This window comes from Galeopterus variegatus, unplaced genomic scaffold (assembly GCF_000696425.1).
Source record: "Galeopterus variegatus unplaced genomic scaffold, G_variegatus-3.0.2 Scaffold393, whole genome shotgun sequence".
NCBI classification, from domain to species: Eukaryota; Metazoa; Chordata; class Mammalia; order Dermoptera; family Cynocephalidae; genus Galeopterus; species Galeopterus variegatus.
In genome coordinates this window covers 469,889-485,514 of record NW_007726504.1, presented here as the reverse complement: position 1 = coordinate 485,514, position 15,626 = coordinate 469,889, and the positions used below count along the sequence as shown (strand labels likewise).

The window sequence follows — 15,626 nt, the reverse complement described above, 5'->3', positions numbered from 1 at the left end:
GTCAGGGTTAACGGCTGGAGAGCCCGGTGTAGGGAGCGGGCACCTGCTCTGCCATGGCCTGCGCTCTCCATGTCGGACACACAGGCTCATGGCACAGATGTCAGACCTTCAGGTCCCCACCCAGGGTTTTGCAACCACCCAGGGATGAGGCCCAGGACTGAATGATTTGTTAGCACTCGCTTGGGGAGACAGCAGCCACCCACCAGGACTGCATTTACTAGCCCTCTGACATGGGCCACAACTGTGGCCAAGTCCCAGGCAAGCCAGGTGACCACTGCAGCAGGGAAGGAGACAACCCCTCACCAGCCCCTGAGGACTGGCTTTTGTCTTTTACTTCACAGACAGCTTAAAACTGTTATGGGAAAACATTTTATTACAAATAGTCAACTTGCTTCCAATGATATGATTCATTTTTCATGTATAATGGCATCCAATGTTTGTCTTCTGTTTTTTTTTTTTTTTTCCTTTCAAAACCAGCACCAAAAAGTAAAAGAAAAATACCATGGGTACAGTATGTAATGTAAGTTAACTAATAAAAAATATATACATTTGACTCTGAACTGAAAAAAAAGAACAATGATATTATTGACGTAGAGGATCTCTTCCTGTGTTCTGCTACTATCAAGCCACGGTCAGCTGAGAGGGTTTCAATCTGCACCAATAAAAATAGCACCATAAGATCGTGAGACTCGAACTAGTAACACACCTGTGCAACCACAGGTACAGTACTTGAGTGACAGTACAAGGTCTTGTTAACCCTACAGAGACATCGCTGTTGTAATCAAAGTTTCAATGTCTCTGTATAAGGTGGAACGAGAGTGTTGAGACGGCTTCATGAAATAAATCATCGCTAGAGCCATACACAGAAGGCGGGCTGGTGGGTTTCAAAGTGCCAGCGCTGGTGTGAGCTAAAAGAGCTCAGAAAGATGCAGACTTTGGGGAAACAATGGGCTGTTTAACAATCACTGAACCAACCATTTTCATTCTGAGCTTATGGGGCCCTTACCAGGGGAGTCCAGTTGATACAGTCAGGGTGGCCAGGGGGAGAGTCAGAGGCACCAGGGTAAGTGCCCACCTAGGGCACATGCACGTGCTTGCTTGGCCTGGGTGGGCCCACGCAGATGAGCAATGAGGCCACTGTGGTTTCCTTAGCTGGCTGCCCTGGCTCTGTTCCTTGGCTCTAAAAGGCTAATGTCATTTGGTAAATTTACAGCCCATTTGGAGCTGAGGAAAAATTGAACTCCAGCTCCCCAAGTTTGAGAATTTTGTGGAAATGGATTCAGGGAGTCTGCTGGTGGCCAGGCCTGAGCTGGGGAACACAGTGTTTTGCACAGGCCCTGGTGTTACCCCACAGGATGGGCCACTCCGTCCTGACATTCTCCTAGTTTTCTCTACAGAGCACCTAGGGGGGGGGGGGGTCTCTCACAACTGTCTGTTGATTCAAGCAGAACTGAATAAATTCCCTGCCATCCCCACCACGTCTCTGCCTCTGGGGTATTAAAAATCAAAAACAAAAGCATAGCTCATACGATAAGGTTGAGAAGGCAGAGAGGTGGCTTTTTTTTTTCCTTCTAATTTAAGCTAACCCTAAAGTTGTGACATTAAAAAATAAAACAGAAAACAGACACAGCACCAATAAATCAAGAGGCACTTGGAGCTGATCCCATGGAAATGAGCCCAAGTGCAAGCCTCTGTCTGAAATCTGGGGGGAGAAAGGGGGTTTCTCATGGTAAAGTCTTAGAACACAAGCACCCAGGAAATGCCCACCAAGTTGGTGAGCAAGGCAGTCCTAAAATTTGGGGTCTCTGCCCCCAGTCTGGCTTCCTGCGGCAGGCAGGGTCCTACGATCTTCTTTGCTCTCAAAAAGAGGCACCCTGGTCATTTGCTCTGGACTTCGGGAGAGGGAAGAGCTCTGTGGCAGGGATGAGGGGGCTGCAGGAGGGAAAGATGACTTCATGCCTTTCTGAGCATCATCCTGGCCCCACCCAGAAGATGGGTCAACAGTGACAGCCATGACAACAACAGGCACTGCAAAGTCTGGCCTACGGGAGGGCTCAGAGGGTGTGCAGCGAGCCCAGCCAGGTGGTGGCCCTCCCATGGCCCTGGTGCGCCAGGCTGAGTGGTTCACAGAGGAAACCCACCCCATGCCAGAAATAGTCAGGCCTGACTCTGCAGATCCCAGGCCTGAGCTTGCATCCTTGAAGGTCCTAAATGTAATTTTAACTTTGGATAAACAGCCAAGGTCAATGGAAAGCTGCTGGGGTGTGACACAGCATCTATAAGGTGCAAAGCTTCATGGAGTGCTGGCTACAGTGGATGTCCCCATCAAGCAGAGGGGTAGCCCACGCACCCCTGACAAAGCTGTCCTGAGCTCCTTTATGTGAGGAAGCAATGCCATCGCCACAATAGGCATGTGTCCTGTGTCACAGCACCTTGAAGAAAGTCTCCCCTCTTTCCCTACGTGGTGGACAACAGAGCTCTGAAATTTCGATGCCTCCCCAAACCCAGACCCTCGTAGAATATTCTCCCCACACGAGTGGTGTGGAGAAATACTTGGCGCTGGTGTCCTTTTTGACCCACGCAGATTAAACTCCCAGGGCCAAGACTTCCAAGGCATGGATGGCCCAGGATTTAGAGAATCTGTTCTCAGAGATGGGCAGAGAGGCAAAGTCCTGATTTTTGTGTTGTCAAGAAAGTTAGACTAAAGGGAACGTGGGCTCTGGCAGCCCAGCCCTCTCCAGAGAAGCCATTATCACAGACTCACTGACATCTGTCCTTCCATCCGGGGTGTTGCTGGCTGTCAGAATAAAGCCTCTTTTAACATGAAATGTCTCATTTTGGGGCTATTCCCCCCATGGTACATCAAGCACTGGGAACTCAAGTGTCAAAAGAAAGCCGAGACAGAAGTGCTGCATGACGTCTCTCTCTTCTGACAACTGTCTGCCAGAGGCGTTCCCCTTTGAGGTACACGGAACCTTAGAAATTATCATTATTTTGTGACTCATGCCTATTTTTTCCTTACTGTAGAAAGCCATCCAGTGGCTGTTACAATATATTAAGTACAAAAGCACTAATGGCAAACATCAAGTCCACTCTCAAGTTCTAAGCGACTGGATTCCGGGGCGGCTTTGGGGAGCACAGCGTGCTGTGGGGGGTCCTGGCCTCAGGGCTGGTAAACTGTTGGTGGGTGGCCTTTCCACTCACTAAACGCCAGGCCTCAGACCAGAGTGCTGAGCGACTGCCAGGCCGCGCGTCATGAGCTTGGTGGTGGAGGCGGCTGGCGCATCTTGTTGGCATAGAAGTCCCGGCAGGTCTGGCAGCAGCGTTGGTACCACCGCATGTCCTGGCAGAGGTTCTTTTCTCGGATGACCCGGCAATACACCGTCCACTGGTCCCGCGTGCATTTGTAGGTCAGAGCAGCTAAGGGGGACAGCAGAGAGACAATACCCAGGGATTAGGGATGGCGTGGTTGCATCGTGGTGTACACACAGGGATGGCCTGTGGTCTGACGGTCTGGGGCTCTCTCGCCCTTGTGCACACATCAGTCGACCTTGCACAGACCGATGAGATCATGCCCCCACCAGGGGCACTTTTTACTACAGGTGACCCACCTCACTATGTCCAACCCAAGCGCTTGACTGAGTGTGGTGGTCTGGCTGCCTCTTCATGGGAAAGGGCACTGGCCACCCTGTTCCTGAGCTAAGTAGCACTTACTGTTATCTTGTGGCTGAGGACACCATTACTGTTGGCACTTATAAAACAGATGGCACAGAGCTGTGGACATCAAAGGACCCACAAAAGCACGAAGTCAAAGTACAAATAAGCCACCCAGATCACCTTCAGGGTCTTGGTAGTATGGAAAGGCCCTACTCAGAAGAGGTCTCTGAGGTTACCAAGCGGGCTCGTGTGTGCACACGCCAGCCATGCACCTCCACAAACCCCAGGGCCTCCACCCCAAAGGAAGATGCTTAGCAACCCCTTTCTTTTTGGTGGAGTTCCAGCATTAGGGAAAGGGGCTTTGGGTAGGAAGATATTTCCCAGGGACTTCTATTTGGAAAAGCAGAATCTCTGTTAAAAGGCATCATCAGATCAATGTCAAATGATCCTCTTCTCCTTCTCATACCACTGGCCTGCGGTGTGAACTGGAAAAGGGCCAGGTTCTGAGTGCTCAGGGTCAAACTGCTCCCACAAGTGCTCCCACCTCTCCACCACATCTGCCAGCTCCTGGGCATCAGCCTGAGAAGGTCCTATGCATACCTTGTGAAGGCCTCATCAGCGATACCCCCAGGTCTTTCGTCTTTAGAAAGAAGCACTCCCTTTCACCCCCCTCCTGCACAGGGGTCCTCAAACGCTGGAGAAACCTTCTGTGTGGGCAGAGGGGACAGTGGAATGCTCAAGGTCCTGTGTTTGAGACTGCAGTTAGAAAATGAAATTCCATCTCTGAAGCCTCTTCTCTTCTACAAAACTGACAAATGTCAGCCTTATATGACAAATAAGGCCCAAGAAAGGGGCTTTCTGGCTTACAGAACCCCACTGCCAGCAAAGCACACAGCACCCCCAGGAACTGGAGCCTGCAGGGGTACTCACCGAGGCGAGGGGAGGTGATGGTGTTGGCGTTGATCTTGTCGTTGCAGACCTCCTGGTGGCACTGTCGGTAGGCTGCCGGCTTGGAGAGGGCAGGGCACTCGCTGCCATGGCGCCCGGTGACCTTGTGCATGCACTGCACCACACGGGACTGCAGGCCCTTCCCACAGGTTGACGAGCACTGCCAGAGACAGGGACAGCCTGAGCTGGGGGACTAAACTGGACCAGGGGGCAGGGATGATGGCTTCACAACGTGGCTGCCCCTGGGCCTGGCCACGTGTGTCATTCCCTGGTGCTTGCAGTAATTCAGGGCAAGAGCACCAGCCACCTGATGGGAGACTGTTTCATGATGTATGAACTGTATGTTTATGTCCTCCCAAAATGCGTATGTTAAAGCCCTAACCCCAAGTGGGATGGTATTAGGAAGTGGGGCCTCTGGGAGGGGATTAGTGTTGTTCTCATAAGAAGAGAAAGAGACCAGAGCTCTCTCTCCTCCCTGTGAGGACGCAATGAGAAGGCAGCTGTCTGCAAACCAGGAGAGCCCTCCCCAGACACCTTGATCTAGGACTGCCAGCGCCTTGATCAAGGACTTCCAGCCTTCAGAACTGGAGCCGCCCAAGCAGACCAAGACATAAGACAATTGCTGAAATATTAATTCACACTGGTTGCATTTCACCTCCCACCTCTGTTCTAAGCAGAGAGCCAGGCTTTGAATTCTTGAGAAAGGGCAAGATGGCTCAGTGGCCCCCAGGAGGGACAGGGCCTGATGATCACAGGGGTCTCCCCAGCGCTTTCTGCTGCCTGAGGCTCTGGGGCCTTTGCCTCCTGGTCATGGACAGGAGCCCAGTGGAATTGAATTTCCCACAAACCTGAAGGAGGATTGGGACTCAGAATTAACTAAAGCTAAAGAAAATAAAGTACAACCTCTTGTGCATACCAGAGCTAACGTGTTAATTTAGACACCAAATCCCTAGTTACTGGCACTTCTAGTACTTGCAGCCCTGCCCCGAGGAGGCAGAGTTTGCTAAAACCAGGTCAATGTGGTGAGCAGATGATCCCACATTCCCAAGGAGCAGACCTGGGAAGACGTTACTCTATGGTTCTGTTCTCCCTTCCGTTCCCCTTCACTTTCTCTTAAAGTACAGTAATCCCCCCTATCGGCAGGGATACGTCCCAAGACCCCCAGTGGATGCCTGAAACCGTGGATAGTGCTGAACCCTGTATACTATGTTCCATACATACCTATGATAAAGTTTAACTTGTAAATTAGGTAAAGACATCAACAATAGTAACTAATAAAATAGGACAATTGTAACGACATGCCAGCATCACTCCTCTTGTGCTTTTGGGTCATTATGAAGTAAAATCAGGGTGACTCGAAGCCAAGTGCTGTGATACCGTGACAGTCCATCTGACACCTGAGCGACTAGCAGGCGACGAGGAGAGACAGCTCGGATATGCTAGACAAAGGGGTGATTCATGTCCTGGGCGGGACCAAGTGGGACGATGTGAGATTTCATCACGATACTCAAAACAGCGTGTAATTTAAAACTTATGAATTTTTTATTTCTGGAATTTCCCATTTAATATTTTTGGATTGTGGTTGACTGTGGGTAACTGAAACTGCAGATAAGAGAGGACTACTGTATTTCCCAGGGAGGAACCTGCCAGGTATCCAAGTCCTCCACCCTGATCCTGCTCTCCAAGTTCTTGGACCTCTGCTCAGTCTCTGAGAGCCCTTGGAACCGTCTCTCCATTAAGTTGGTCTCTTCCCAAGGAGAGAGCCAGGTCGATGTGTGCACTTTCTCTGGTGTTCCCCAGTGCCCATACAAACCCTGATTTACAGAGTTCTGGGAGCTCTCTGAAAAACTTTAATAAAGCAAAGGCTGTGGACACAGCAGCCCAGCTGGAGTTCATAACAGCAACTCGGGGTGGAGAGAGGGGAGGGGGCCTGAAGGTTTGGCCGTGGGCCCTGTTCTGAATGCCATATGTAATGAGGACAGCAAGTACCATCCAGATCCCATGCTTCCCCATGTCTTCCCCACTGGGCCTGACCACGCCTGTGCTGGAGGAAGGGCCTTCCTGGGGGGCTACAAGGAGTCACCTGGCACAGGCTCAGCAGAAGACTGTGGTGTTACCACCATGTCCAAGTGGGTACCATCTGCTCCCACGGAGGCTTCTCCAAGCCAGGTGAATCCCTCTGCTTTCTTGTCTGACAAGCAGGATCATGTGGGTTTTTTATTTCCACTTTAGAAGGATAATCAATGTTGCTCTGAAGGGGCGCCAGTCTTTAAATAAGTCAGAAAAGATCTGGGGAAACCACAGCAGCTCTCCTGTGGTCCCTGGCATGTTCAAACCAGAATGGGCTCTCTCCCCGACAGGTGAGGCTGGCCACAGTACCTTGCTCCACATCCCAGATAAACCCACCAAAGGCTGCTGATGGCATTGAGAAGGCATCATGCATTGCAAATGCAGATTTCTGGGCTCTGCCCCAGACCTCAGAAGTTGGCATTGGGGCACACAGAGTTTTGAGGGGTGCTGAGGTTGAGGGATGAAATCATGGGAAGAGGTTCCCACCAACAAGGAGAACTTGAACATGAACAGGTGACATCAACAAGACTATTGCCTGGGGGAGGGTTGGGAAGTGGATTGGGATCTGCTGCATGGAGGTGCCTGGAGAGGTTTAAAAAAATCCTGATGTCTCAGACCAATAAAATCAGATTGTCTTGGGAGGGGAGGGCACTAGAGCGTCAATGTTTTCTAAAGCTCTCCAAGTGGTGCGATGGGCAGCCAGAGCCCGAGCCTCTGATTTCCAGGCTTTCTGTCAAAATTATTCTTAGAAAAGAGTAAGTTGCCTTATATTTATGTAAGAACAAAACCTCTCAGCGTTCGGGGGTGGAGGAAGGAATTCTCTAAATTATTTTTTTGTCGAGGTACTGTTTGGGAAAATGCCGCTAACCGGAATAACCTCAATCAAGGCTCATTATGAACCCTATGGAGATGGGCGAGGGGGAGCTAAAAATAAAATAAGTGGCAAAAAACAACTGTCTTCTGGAGGTAGGACTCATAATCATGAGCGAGGGAGGATGGTGTAAGAAGTGTTTGAAGACCACTTACAAAAGCAACCTGGTTAGTGGCTGACCCAGAGGCTGTGAGTCTGTACACACAGGGTGAACGAAGGAAAAGGCCAAGGGTCCTAATGCAGGGCAAAGCCACGCCCACACAGGGCAAAGCCACGCCCACACAGGGCAAAGCCATGAAACAGTTTCTGAGGGAATGTCCAGTGAGAGCAGTACACACAGATTCCAAAAAGGTGGCACTGATTTGCATTTCCTGGATGCTGAGTGATGTGGAGCATTTTCTCATGTGTCTGCTGGCCATTCATACATCTTCCTTTGAGAAATGCCTATTCAGCTCCTTTGCTCACTTTTTAATCAGGTTACTTGTTTTTTTAGTGTTGTGTTGTTTGAGTCCCCTGTATATTGATCCTTTGTTGGATGCATAGTTTGCAAATATTTTCTCCCACTCTGCAGGTTGTCTTTTCACTCTGTTGTTTCTTTTGCTGTGCAGAAGCTTTTTAGTTTGATATAATCCCATTTGTTTATTTTTCCTTTCATTGCCTGTGCTTTTGAAATCATATTCATAAAGTCTTTGCCCAGTCCTACTTCCTGAAGTGTTTCCCCTGTTTTCTTTTAGGAGTTTTATAGTTTCAGGATATATATTTAATTCTTTAATCCATTTTGAGTTGACTTTGGTATATGGTGAGAGGTACGGGTCTAGTTCCATTCTTCTATATATGGATGTCCAATTTTCCCAGCACCATTTATTGAAGAGGCTGTCTTTTCCCCAGTGTATGTTCTTGGTGCCTTTGTCAAAGATCAATTGGCTGTAGGTTTGATTTCTGGGTTTTCTATTCTTTTCCATTGGTCTGAGTGTCTGTTTTTATGCCAGTATCATGCTGTAGTATACTTTTTTAAGTTTATTAATATTTTTTTTACATTCTATGATGTTGTTGCGGAGCAGTGGGGGGAAGGAGGAGAGGGAAAGGGAGAAGGAAATATGGTGTGAGAAGACGGAAGGATGAGTGGCTTGGTCATTGCTGGGCTGGGTGCAGATGTCAGGGGTGTGTGGCTGAAGCCCTTGCCCCACCACCCCAGTTTGGGAGCCTGGGGTGCCTCTTGCTGTGGCTCAGTGGTCATTGCTGGCCTGGTTATGTCAGGGGGGGCGTGGCTGAGACCCCCAGCCTTCCCCCTCCCCTGGCTTGGTAGCCCAGGGACTTCCAGTTCTTCTAGGTTTTATAGGTGTTCTTTGGTGACGTGAGACCTTTATTAGTTAAAATCAAACTTTGTCTCTGGTCTATGGGTATTTTGTTTTTTCTTTCAGTTCTGTGTTAGATTATTTGCTGTTCCTACTACTTAAACTCTGCACTGGAACTCATAATTTGTTGTCCTTTGCTTACTTCTAAAATGGGAGAACTTCCTGTGGGGACCAGCATTTGAGCACTGTGGTTGAGCTAAATTGCTGCTTTGCTGCTGATTTGTGCAGCTCAGGTTTTAGTGGTTGACTTTATAGGTACTTCCAGCTCTCATGAGATCCAGTACACCCGGGTTGTGTAGAAACTCTGGTCTGGGCCTGAGTCTTTTCAGCCAACAGCACCCCTGCAGTTCTATATTCCTGACCAGTCTCCACTGAGTGGTCCTGCACTGACTGGGGGGCAGATCAGCCATCCTTGCTGTGTTCTTGCCCCAGGGTTCCCCTGGTGGGCCCGTCTCACCTAACATCCATGCTCCAAACACTTCCTATGGGACAGGCCATGTGCTGTTCCCTTATGATGACTCACCGGCCTCTGAGTGGCTCCTTTTTTCAGTTGTTGTGGTTCCTCACTCCTATATGGGTCCACGGGAACCCTATTAGTAGTCTTGCTGTCCTGGGGGTCACCAAGACCATCTTTTCCCCTGCAGCCGCCAAGTAACTCCATCTGAAGGGCAGAGCTGCTGCTTTTGCCAGCTCCTGCTCCATGCGCTCAGCAGTTCCAGCCTGGACACGGCTGGAGCTCGAAATGGTAAGAGTGGTCCTTTCTTTCTCTCATCGTAGCTTCTCCTGCCTTCATGCACTATGTAGGTCTCTCCTCCTCTTCCTCTGAACTCTAGTGGCCCAAGCTTGGCTGTCATTACTTTTTAATAGTTGTAACTTTGTTGATTTGTGGGAAAGAGTGATGCTGGCGACCATCTATTCTGCCATTTTGACCAGAAGCTGTATTATAATTGGAAGTCAGGTAGTGTAATGTCTCCAGCTTTATTTTTTCCATTCAGAATTGCTTTGACTATTTGGGATCTTTTGTTGTTCCATATGAATATTAGGATTGTTTTTTCTATTTCTGTGAAGAGGTCATTGGTATTTTGTTGGGGATTGCTCAGCATCATTCAGCATCCAGGGAATGCAAATCAAAACCACACTGAGATATCATCTCACCCCAGTTAGACTGGCTATTATCTTAAAGACAGAGAATGACAAATGCTGGCGAGGATATGGAGAAAGAGGAACCTTCCTACACTGTTGGTGGGACTGTAGATCGATGCAGTCATTATGGAAAATGTTTTAGAGTTTCCTCAAACAACTACAGATGGAACTGCCATATGATCCAGCAATCCCACTACTGGGTATATACCCAAAGGAATGGAAATCATCATGTTGAAGGAACCCCTGCATTTGCATGTTTATCACAGCTCTATTTACAATAGCCAACAGTTGGAACCAACCTAAATGTCCGTTGTCAGAAAACCGGACAAGGAAAATGTGGTATATTTATACAATGGAATACTACTCTGCCATAAAAAAAAAAAAAAAAATGAAAAACTGCCATTTGCAGCAACATGGATGAACTTACAGAAAATTATGTTAAGTGAAACAAGCCAGGCACAGAAAGAGAAATACTGCATGTCCTCACTTACATGTGGGAGCTAATAAAAACAAATAATGAACAAATAAAAAAAAAAAAGAAAGAATGATACAAAAATCATAATAGTATGTTGAACTTTTAAGAGAAGAAAAACAGAACAGAGGTTACCGGAAGTGGGAGGGGAAAGGGGGTAAGGGAGGAATTGGTAAAGGGCCACAAAATCCGATTACGTTGTGTAATGAAGAATGCACTAATTATCCTGATTTGAACATCACATATTGCACACAGGTATTGATATTCAATGCTGTACCCCACAGATATGTATAATCAACTATGTTCCAATAATAAATAGAAAATAAAAAAATAAAAGCAAAATTTCAGCAAAGTAAAAAAAAAGGGGTGGGGTGGGGAGGTGGCTCAGTGGAGTCAGAGGGCGGTGACGGTGCTTATTCTGGCAAACTGCACAGGTGACTCAGAAAGTGGAGCTGGCGAAGACGAGGCAGACACTGCAGACATCAGGCTGCACCGTACAAAACTGCTGATATTCAATGGTTTTGACTCCACCAAAGCAGCAATTTCTTAAGGTTCAATTTTATAACATTCTAGAGAAAGAAAATAGCGATATTTCTAAATGCAAATATCTTTATAATATATAACTTTAAATATGAATGTTTAACTACATTAATAAGTTACATATTTCGAGTCAATATCTGACTAGTTAACCTACGCCATGGTAAGACCTTCGTATCTAAATTGGTTATAAAATTAGAAAAACCCTGCTCCCTGGGAAACAGGGATCACCATATAACCTACGTCTTATTCCAGTGACTATTTGGCACATGCAAGGTCCACTGTGGGAAAAGCGGGACACAGGTGCTGACCTACGGCAACACCAGCATCCCTCTTCTCTTCAGATCTGTACCTGGGCCACTGGCTGTGTGTCACCTGCTGCAAGACACATACCTGGGAGGGAAAGTGGGTAACTTCGTATGCCTTCTTGGAGACAGGAGCACAGCTCGGGGCAGGGCACAGAGCTGTTGGGGTTCTCAGGGAGGAAACCGCACAGGCTATTGTAGGAGAAGATGCCCACCACACGCCCGTCTCGCTCCCCACGTCTTCTGCCAGCTGGGGGCTCAGCCCGAGTCACTTCTGTGACGGGGCTGAGCTTTGCATGTGCACCAGGAAGTGTTCCGTTTCTCCCGCAGGTGGTGGTAACATGTATGTGAAAATCAGGGCAAGGGCTCCATCCTCTGGGGCCTATTAAAACAAAGTGCAAAACCGACAAGGTCTCTGCCCAGAAATGGTCAGTGACCATCATAAAACTTAAGTGTCTGGGGTGACCTTGAAGACAAATGTCCCCTCTGAAATTCTCAGTCTTGTTCACCCTGCCCTGGGGCCAAGAGGAAAGGGCTGGCACTTGTGACATCTCCAGCATGTGCAGGTGGGCTCCCTCATAGGATTCCACAACAGCATGGAACATTCCACAGCAGTCCTCACTGACGATACTGGCCACCGAGCTGGGCAGGGGTCAGTGTCTTGCCCACGGCCACAGAGTTAGTGAGTGGCAGAAGAGGGACAAGACCCCAGTTGCCCCATCCCACAGACTGAATTCCACTCTTCTGCATGAATTTGAGGTTGCACTGGACAGAGCTGTTCTGGGAGTCCAGGAATCAAATCAGGTCATTGCCCGGAGCCACCATTCAGTCATCTTTCCTTGCATGGGCCACTGGCTTTTCATTTTCCAGTCTATGAAAAGTCCTCCATGAGACCATGGAATGGTGTCTCCAAAGCTCTTCAGCAGGGACTAGTGTCTGTTCTCACTATTAAGCGGTGCTCCAGGAGGCAGGGCTGGGGGCACCCCTTAGCCGCCACTGCAGATTCTGCCCCTTGTAGAGATCTGACTGCCACTGAGATCAGGTTTTGCTAACTTCTAGCTGGAGTCCTAGGGGGTGCTATTCGCACAGCCGTGGGCTGGGAATGGCTTGTGCTCACTTGGAAGAACTTGTGAGCGCTCTGGGGCATTTGCTTATCTGCTTGGGAGCTGTGTCTGGGTCAGCCCGGCAGATGCTCCCATGTGTTAGGTGACAAGACAAACAGGATGCACGGCAGCACGTACAGAGGCTATCTGGTCCTTGTTGAACAGACGTGTGTGCACTCATGTAAAAGTTGGAAGATCAGCCATTAAAGAATTTACCATGTTATCATATGGTTTTGGGGACTAATTGTCCTTTTGTGTGTTCTATAGTAAGAATGAACCATGTAATTAAAAATACAAAGGTCATTCTTCCAATGACCCTTTGGCGTAACCTGCTGGTGGCCCACCTTCCAAACTGGCTGCATTTTCATTCATGTCGAGGTGGTTCCAAGCCTACCCTTATCTGAAATCCACATGTGTAACACATTCTCCTTGACTAGAGTTTTGCTGGGAAGGCTGCGGTGTGGGGCACCAGGTGCTAGGGGAGGGCAGACTGTTAGCATGCTGTATCACCACATGCTAGCTGTGTGACCTCAGGCAAATGACTTACCCTCTCTGAGCCTCAGTTTATTTGTAGCATCAGGATAATAAACCCTTCCTTGCAGAAGTGCTTCCATGAGTGGAGGCAGCATGAAATAGGTGCCTAGCAGGGGGTCTGAAATAGCATGGGTCTCAACAAGTGCTGCTATTATTAATAACAGCAGATGCAGGGCCAAGAGTAAAGAGAGCTGGCCAGGGAGCCCCTGGAACCTGGGGAGGCACAGAATTGCCTGGCCTGCCTACTTAGCTGTCCCTGGGCTGCCATGCTCTGTCACCAGGCCTCCGCAGGCAGGTGTGAACAGCCCAGCACTGATCTAACAGCCAGACCTCCAGGATCACAATCAGAGGCTGCTTTGGCCTTGCAGAAAAATGTGACTCCAAATAGTCTGAAGGAGCGGCTTTTGCACGGCACCCTCCTGCAACCTGAGCTTGGTAGTGTTAAGGTATCTCAGGCACACTGTGAATTCCATCTGTGTGCCCCTGAGGCCTTAGCTTTAATTAAACAGTGAGGAGACTGCAGTGTCTCCCGATAGCATCAAATTTTGCCCCAAGCAGTGCTGTGAAGCCATTTTTCTGGCTTTTACACTCCAAGCAAACAGATCTATAAAGAACAGATCTGGTCTTGTTTGAGGTCTCTCTCTGATGGTACTTTTTTTTCAAAGGGTTCATTACATCCATATTTAATGTGGCTTAGTTATCTGAGACAGAGATGGAAGCAGCAATAAATTCACCAGAAAAGCTCCATGCCAGACAACCTGGGTCAGTGGGGCCCCCTCCTGGCCCCTTCCCAGCAAGTGCCTACAGCTGCCCATCACAAAGCTGCATAGTGACCCGCCTCACGGAGAGGTGGCCCCTGCGTCCATCTGCCGACCCTCCCTGAGCAGGAAGGGGGACACATGGGGTGGAGGTGTCACTGGAAAAGCAATAATGAAATAAAAACTTGGGGTGTACAAAGAGCAAACGGTTTATGGCAACAAAGGAAAGAGAGAAATGTTTGGTTTGCACTTGCTCATGTGCTTTTCATGCGAATTGTGAATTGACTGTGAAAAAGTGATTTCCCTCTCAGCGGATGAGAGTTTCCTGCACAAAGGAGGAATGGCCTTCTGTTCTTCACACCCACGTGACAGCAGGACACTGTGCAAGCACTACTGGCGTGGCTTCTTCAGAAAGATAATGATAGTAACCACCACCACCGCGGCAGCAGCAGCAGCAGGGCTCACCTTGTGCGTGTCCACCGTGCACTGGGCACCAGGCTTATGTATGTTCTAGTTAATTCTCATGCTAACAGCTGCTGTGGCCAGGGCAGTGCTTGGAACTCAGCAGGTGCTCAATACATGCAGGAATGGGTCTGCAGAGGACATGGCGCTACCTTTCAGAGAGGCAGAATGTGAGGCTCCGTGTCTTTGTGACCCGTCCCAAGCCACACAGCACTGGCCTCCCAACCTTGCCCACCCGCCCCCATGGTCCCACTATCCCCCAGGTCTCCATCACCACACAGAAGCCCCACCCCGATGGCAGCAGGACTCCCTTCTCCTCGCCTCTCCCAGTTGTGTAATCATGACTATAACTGCAGATCCCAAGGGGATGTTTTGAGAATTAGCTAAAGGAGGGTGTAAAACTCTCTGGAAGAGGGAAATTCTAAAGGGCCATTTAACACGTGTGTGAGCCCTCACTGCTGCAGAGCCGCCCAGGAGGGGGCTGCCTTCGCAGGCTCTGGGGTGAACGGGAGTCTGGGTCTGAAAAGTGCTTGGCTGGTGAAATGTCAAAAGCTCTTCAAGAGCAGTTTTGACAGACTTCTCCCCAGACTTGGCATGAGCAATAAAAACGTGGGAGGCTGCTGAAACCTGAAATTGCAGGTTTGAACAATAATGAAAATCCCCACTGTCTCTGTGCTAGCTCTCAAATGGGAAATGCTTTCTTAGACACCCCCACCCCTCCCCCTTCAACTCTTGCTACCTTTCAAGCACTCAGCTTCCAGTGTCCCTGTTCCTCTGAATCTGCAATCTGCTGACCTACAGATTCTGGTTGGGACTTTATAATAGGGAATCAGAAGGCTGAGGTGGCCCCCGATGACCTGCTGGGGTCCGGGTAGTCCCCCAAACTCTTGGGGCCGGAGCATGGAGGAGACTGGGAGCAGCACTCATTCTGTCTCCTTGGGCCAGAGCTGTTCCCAGCTGGCAACTGAGCTCTCCCACCATTGACCTTCCCGCTGGAGAAGGATGGCCTAGGCACCCATAAATGCTGCAGAAATATGTCCTGCCCCTGGACACACTGCTGTCACGTGTAGGCACCAGGCCAGGGCACGTGCTGTTTTATGGGGCCTGAACCACGCTCGATGAACTGTTCTAAGACATACATTTTTTTTTTTTTTTTTCCGTGTCCGGCAACGGATCGCAACCCTCAGTGTTGCCCCCGTACCGGACCGGGGACCAGCAACGGGACTGCAACCCTCGGTGTCGCTCCCGCGCCTCGCTCAGCCAGTGAGTGGGAACCGGTCTGTATGTGGGATCCGAACCCTCAGGCGGGAGCGCCGCCGCACTTCCCAAGCGGCGCACTTATCCAGTGCGCCACCGGGCCGGCCCTTTTTTTTTTTTTTTTTTTTTTTTCTTTTTTCCGTGTCCAGCAACG

At 49.2% G+C, this 15,626-nt stretch overlaps 1 protein-coding gene across 1 annotated transcript in view; it reads right to left on the bottom strand.

Annotated features, from left to right (window-relative positions):
- Positions 1-353: 353 nt before the first annotated feature.
- The window catches only part of ADAMTS17 (ADAM metallopeptidase with thrombospondin type 1 motif, 17), a 313,263-nt gene continuing 297,990 nt past the window's right edge, over positions 354-15,626 (bottom strand). Inside the window, exons 21-22 of the mRNA XM_008568277.1 lie at positions 4,588-4,765; positions 354-3,420 (exon numbers count right to left, since the gene is read on the bottom strand). Of these exons, the coding sequence (XP_008566499.1) occupies positions 3,254-3,420; positions 4,588-4,765 (345 nt within the window). The 3' untranslated portion in view covers positions 354-3,253. The remainder of the gene's footprint in view (positions 3,421-4,587; positions 4,766-15,626) is intronic.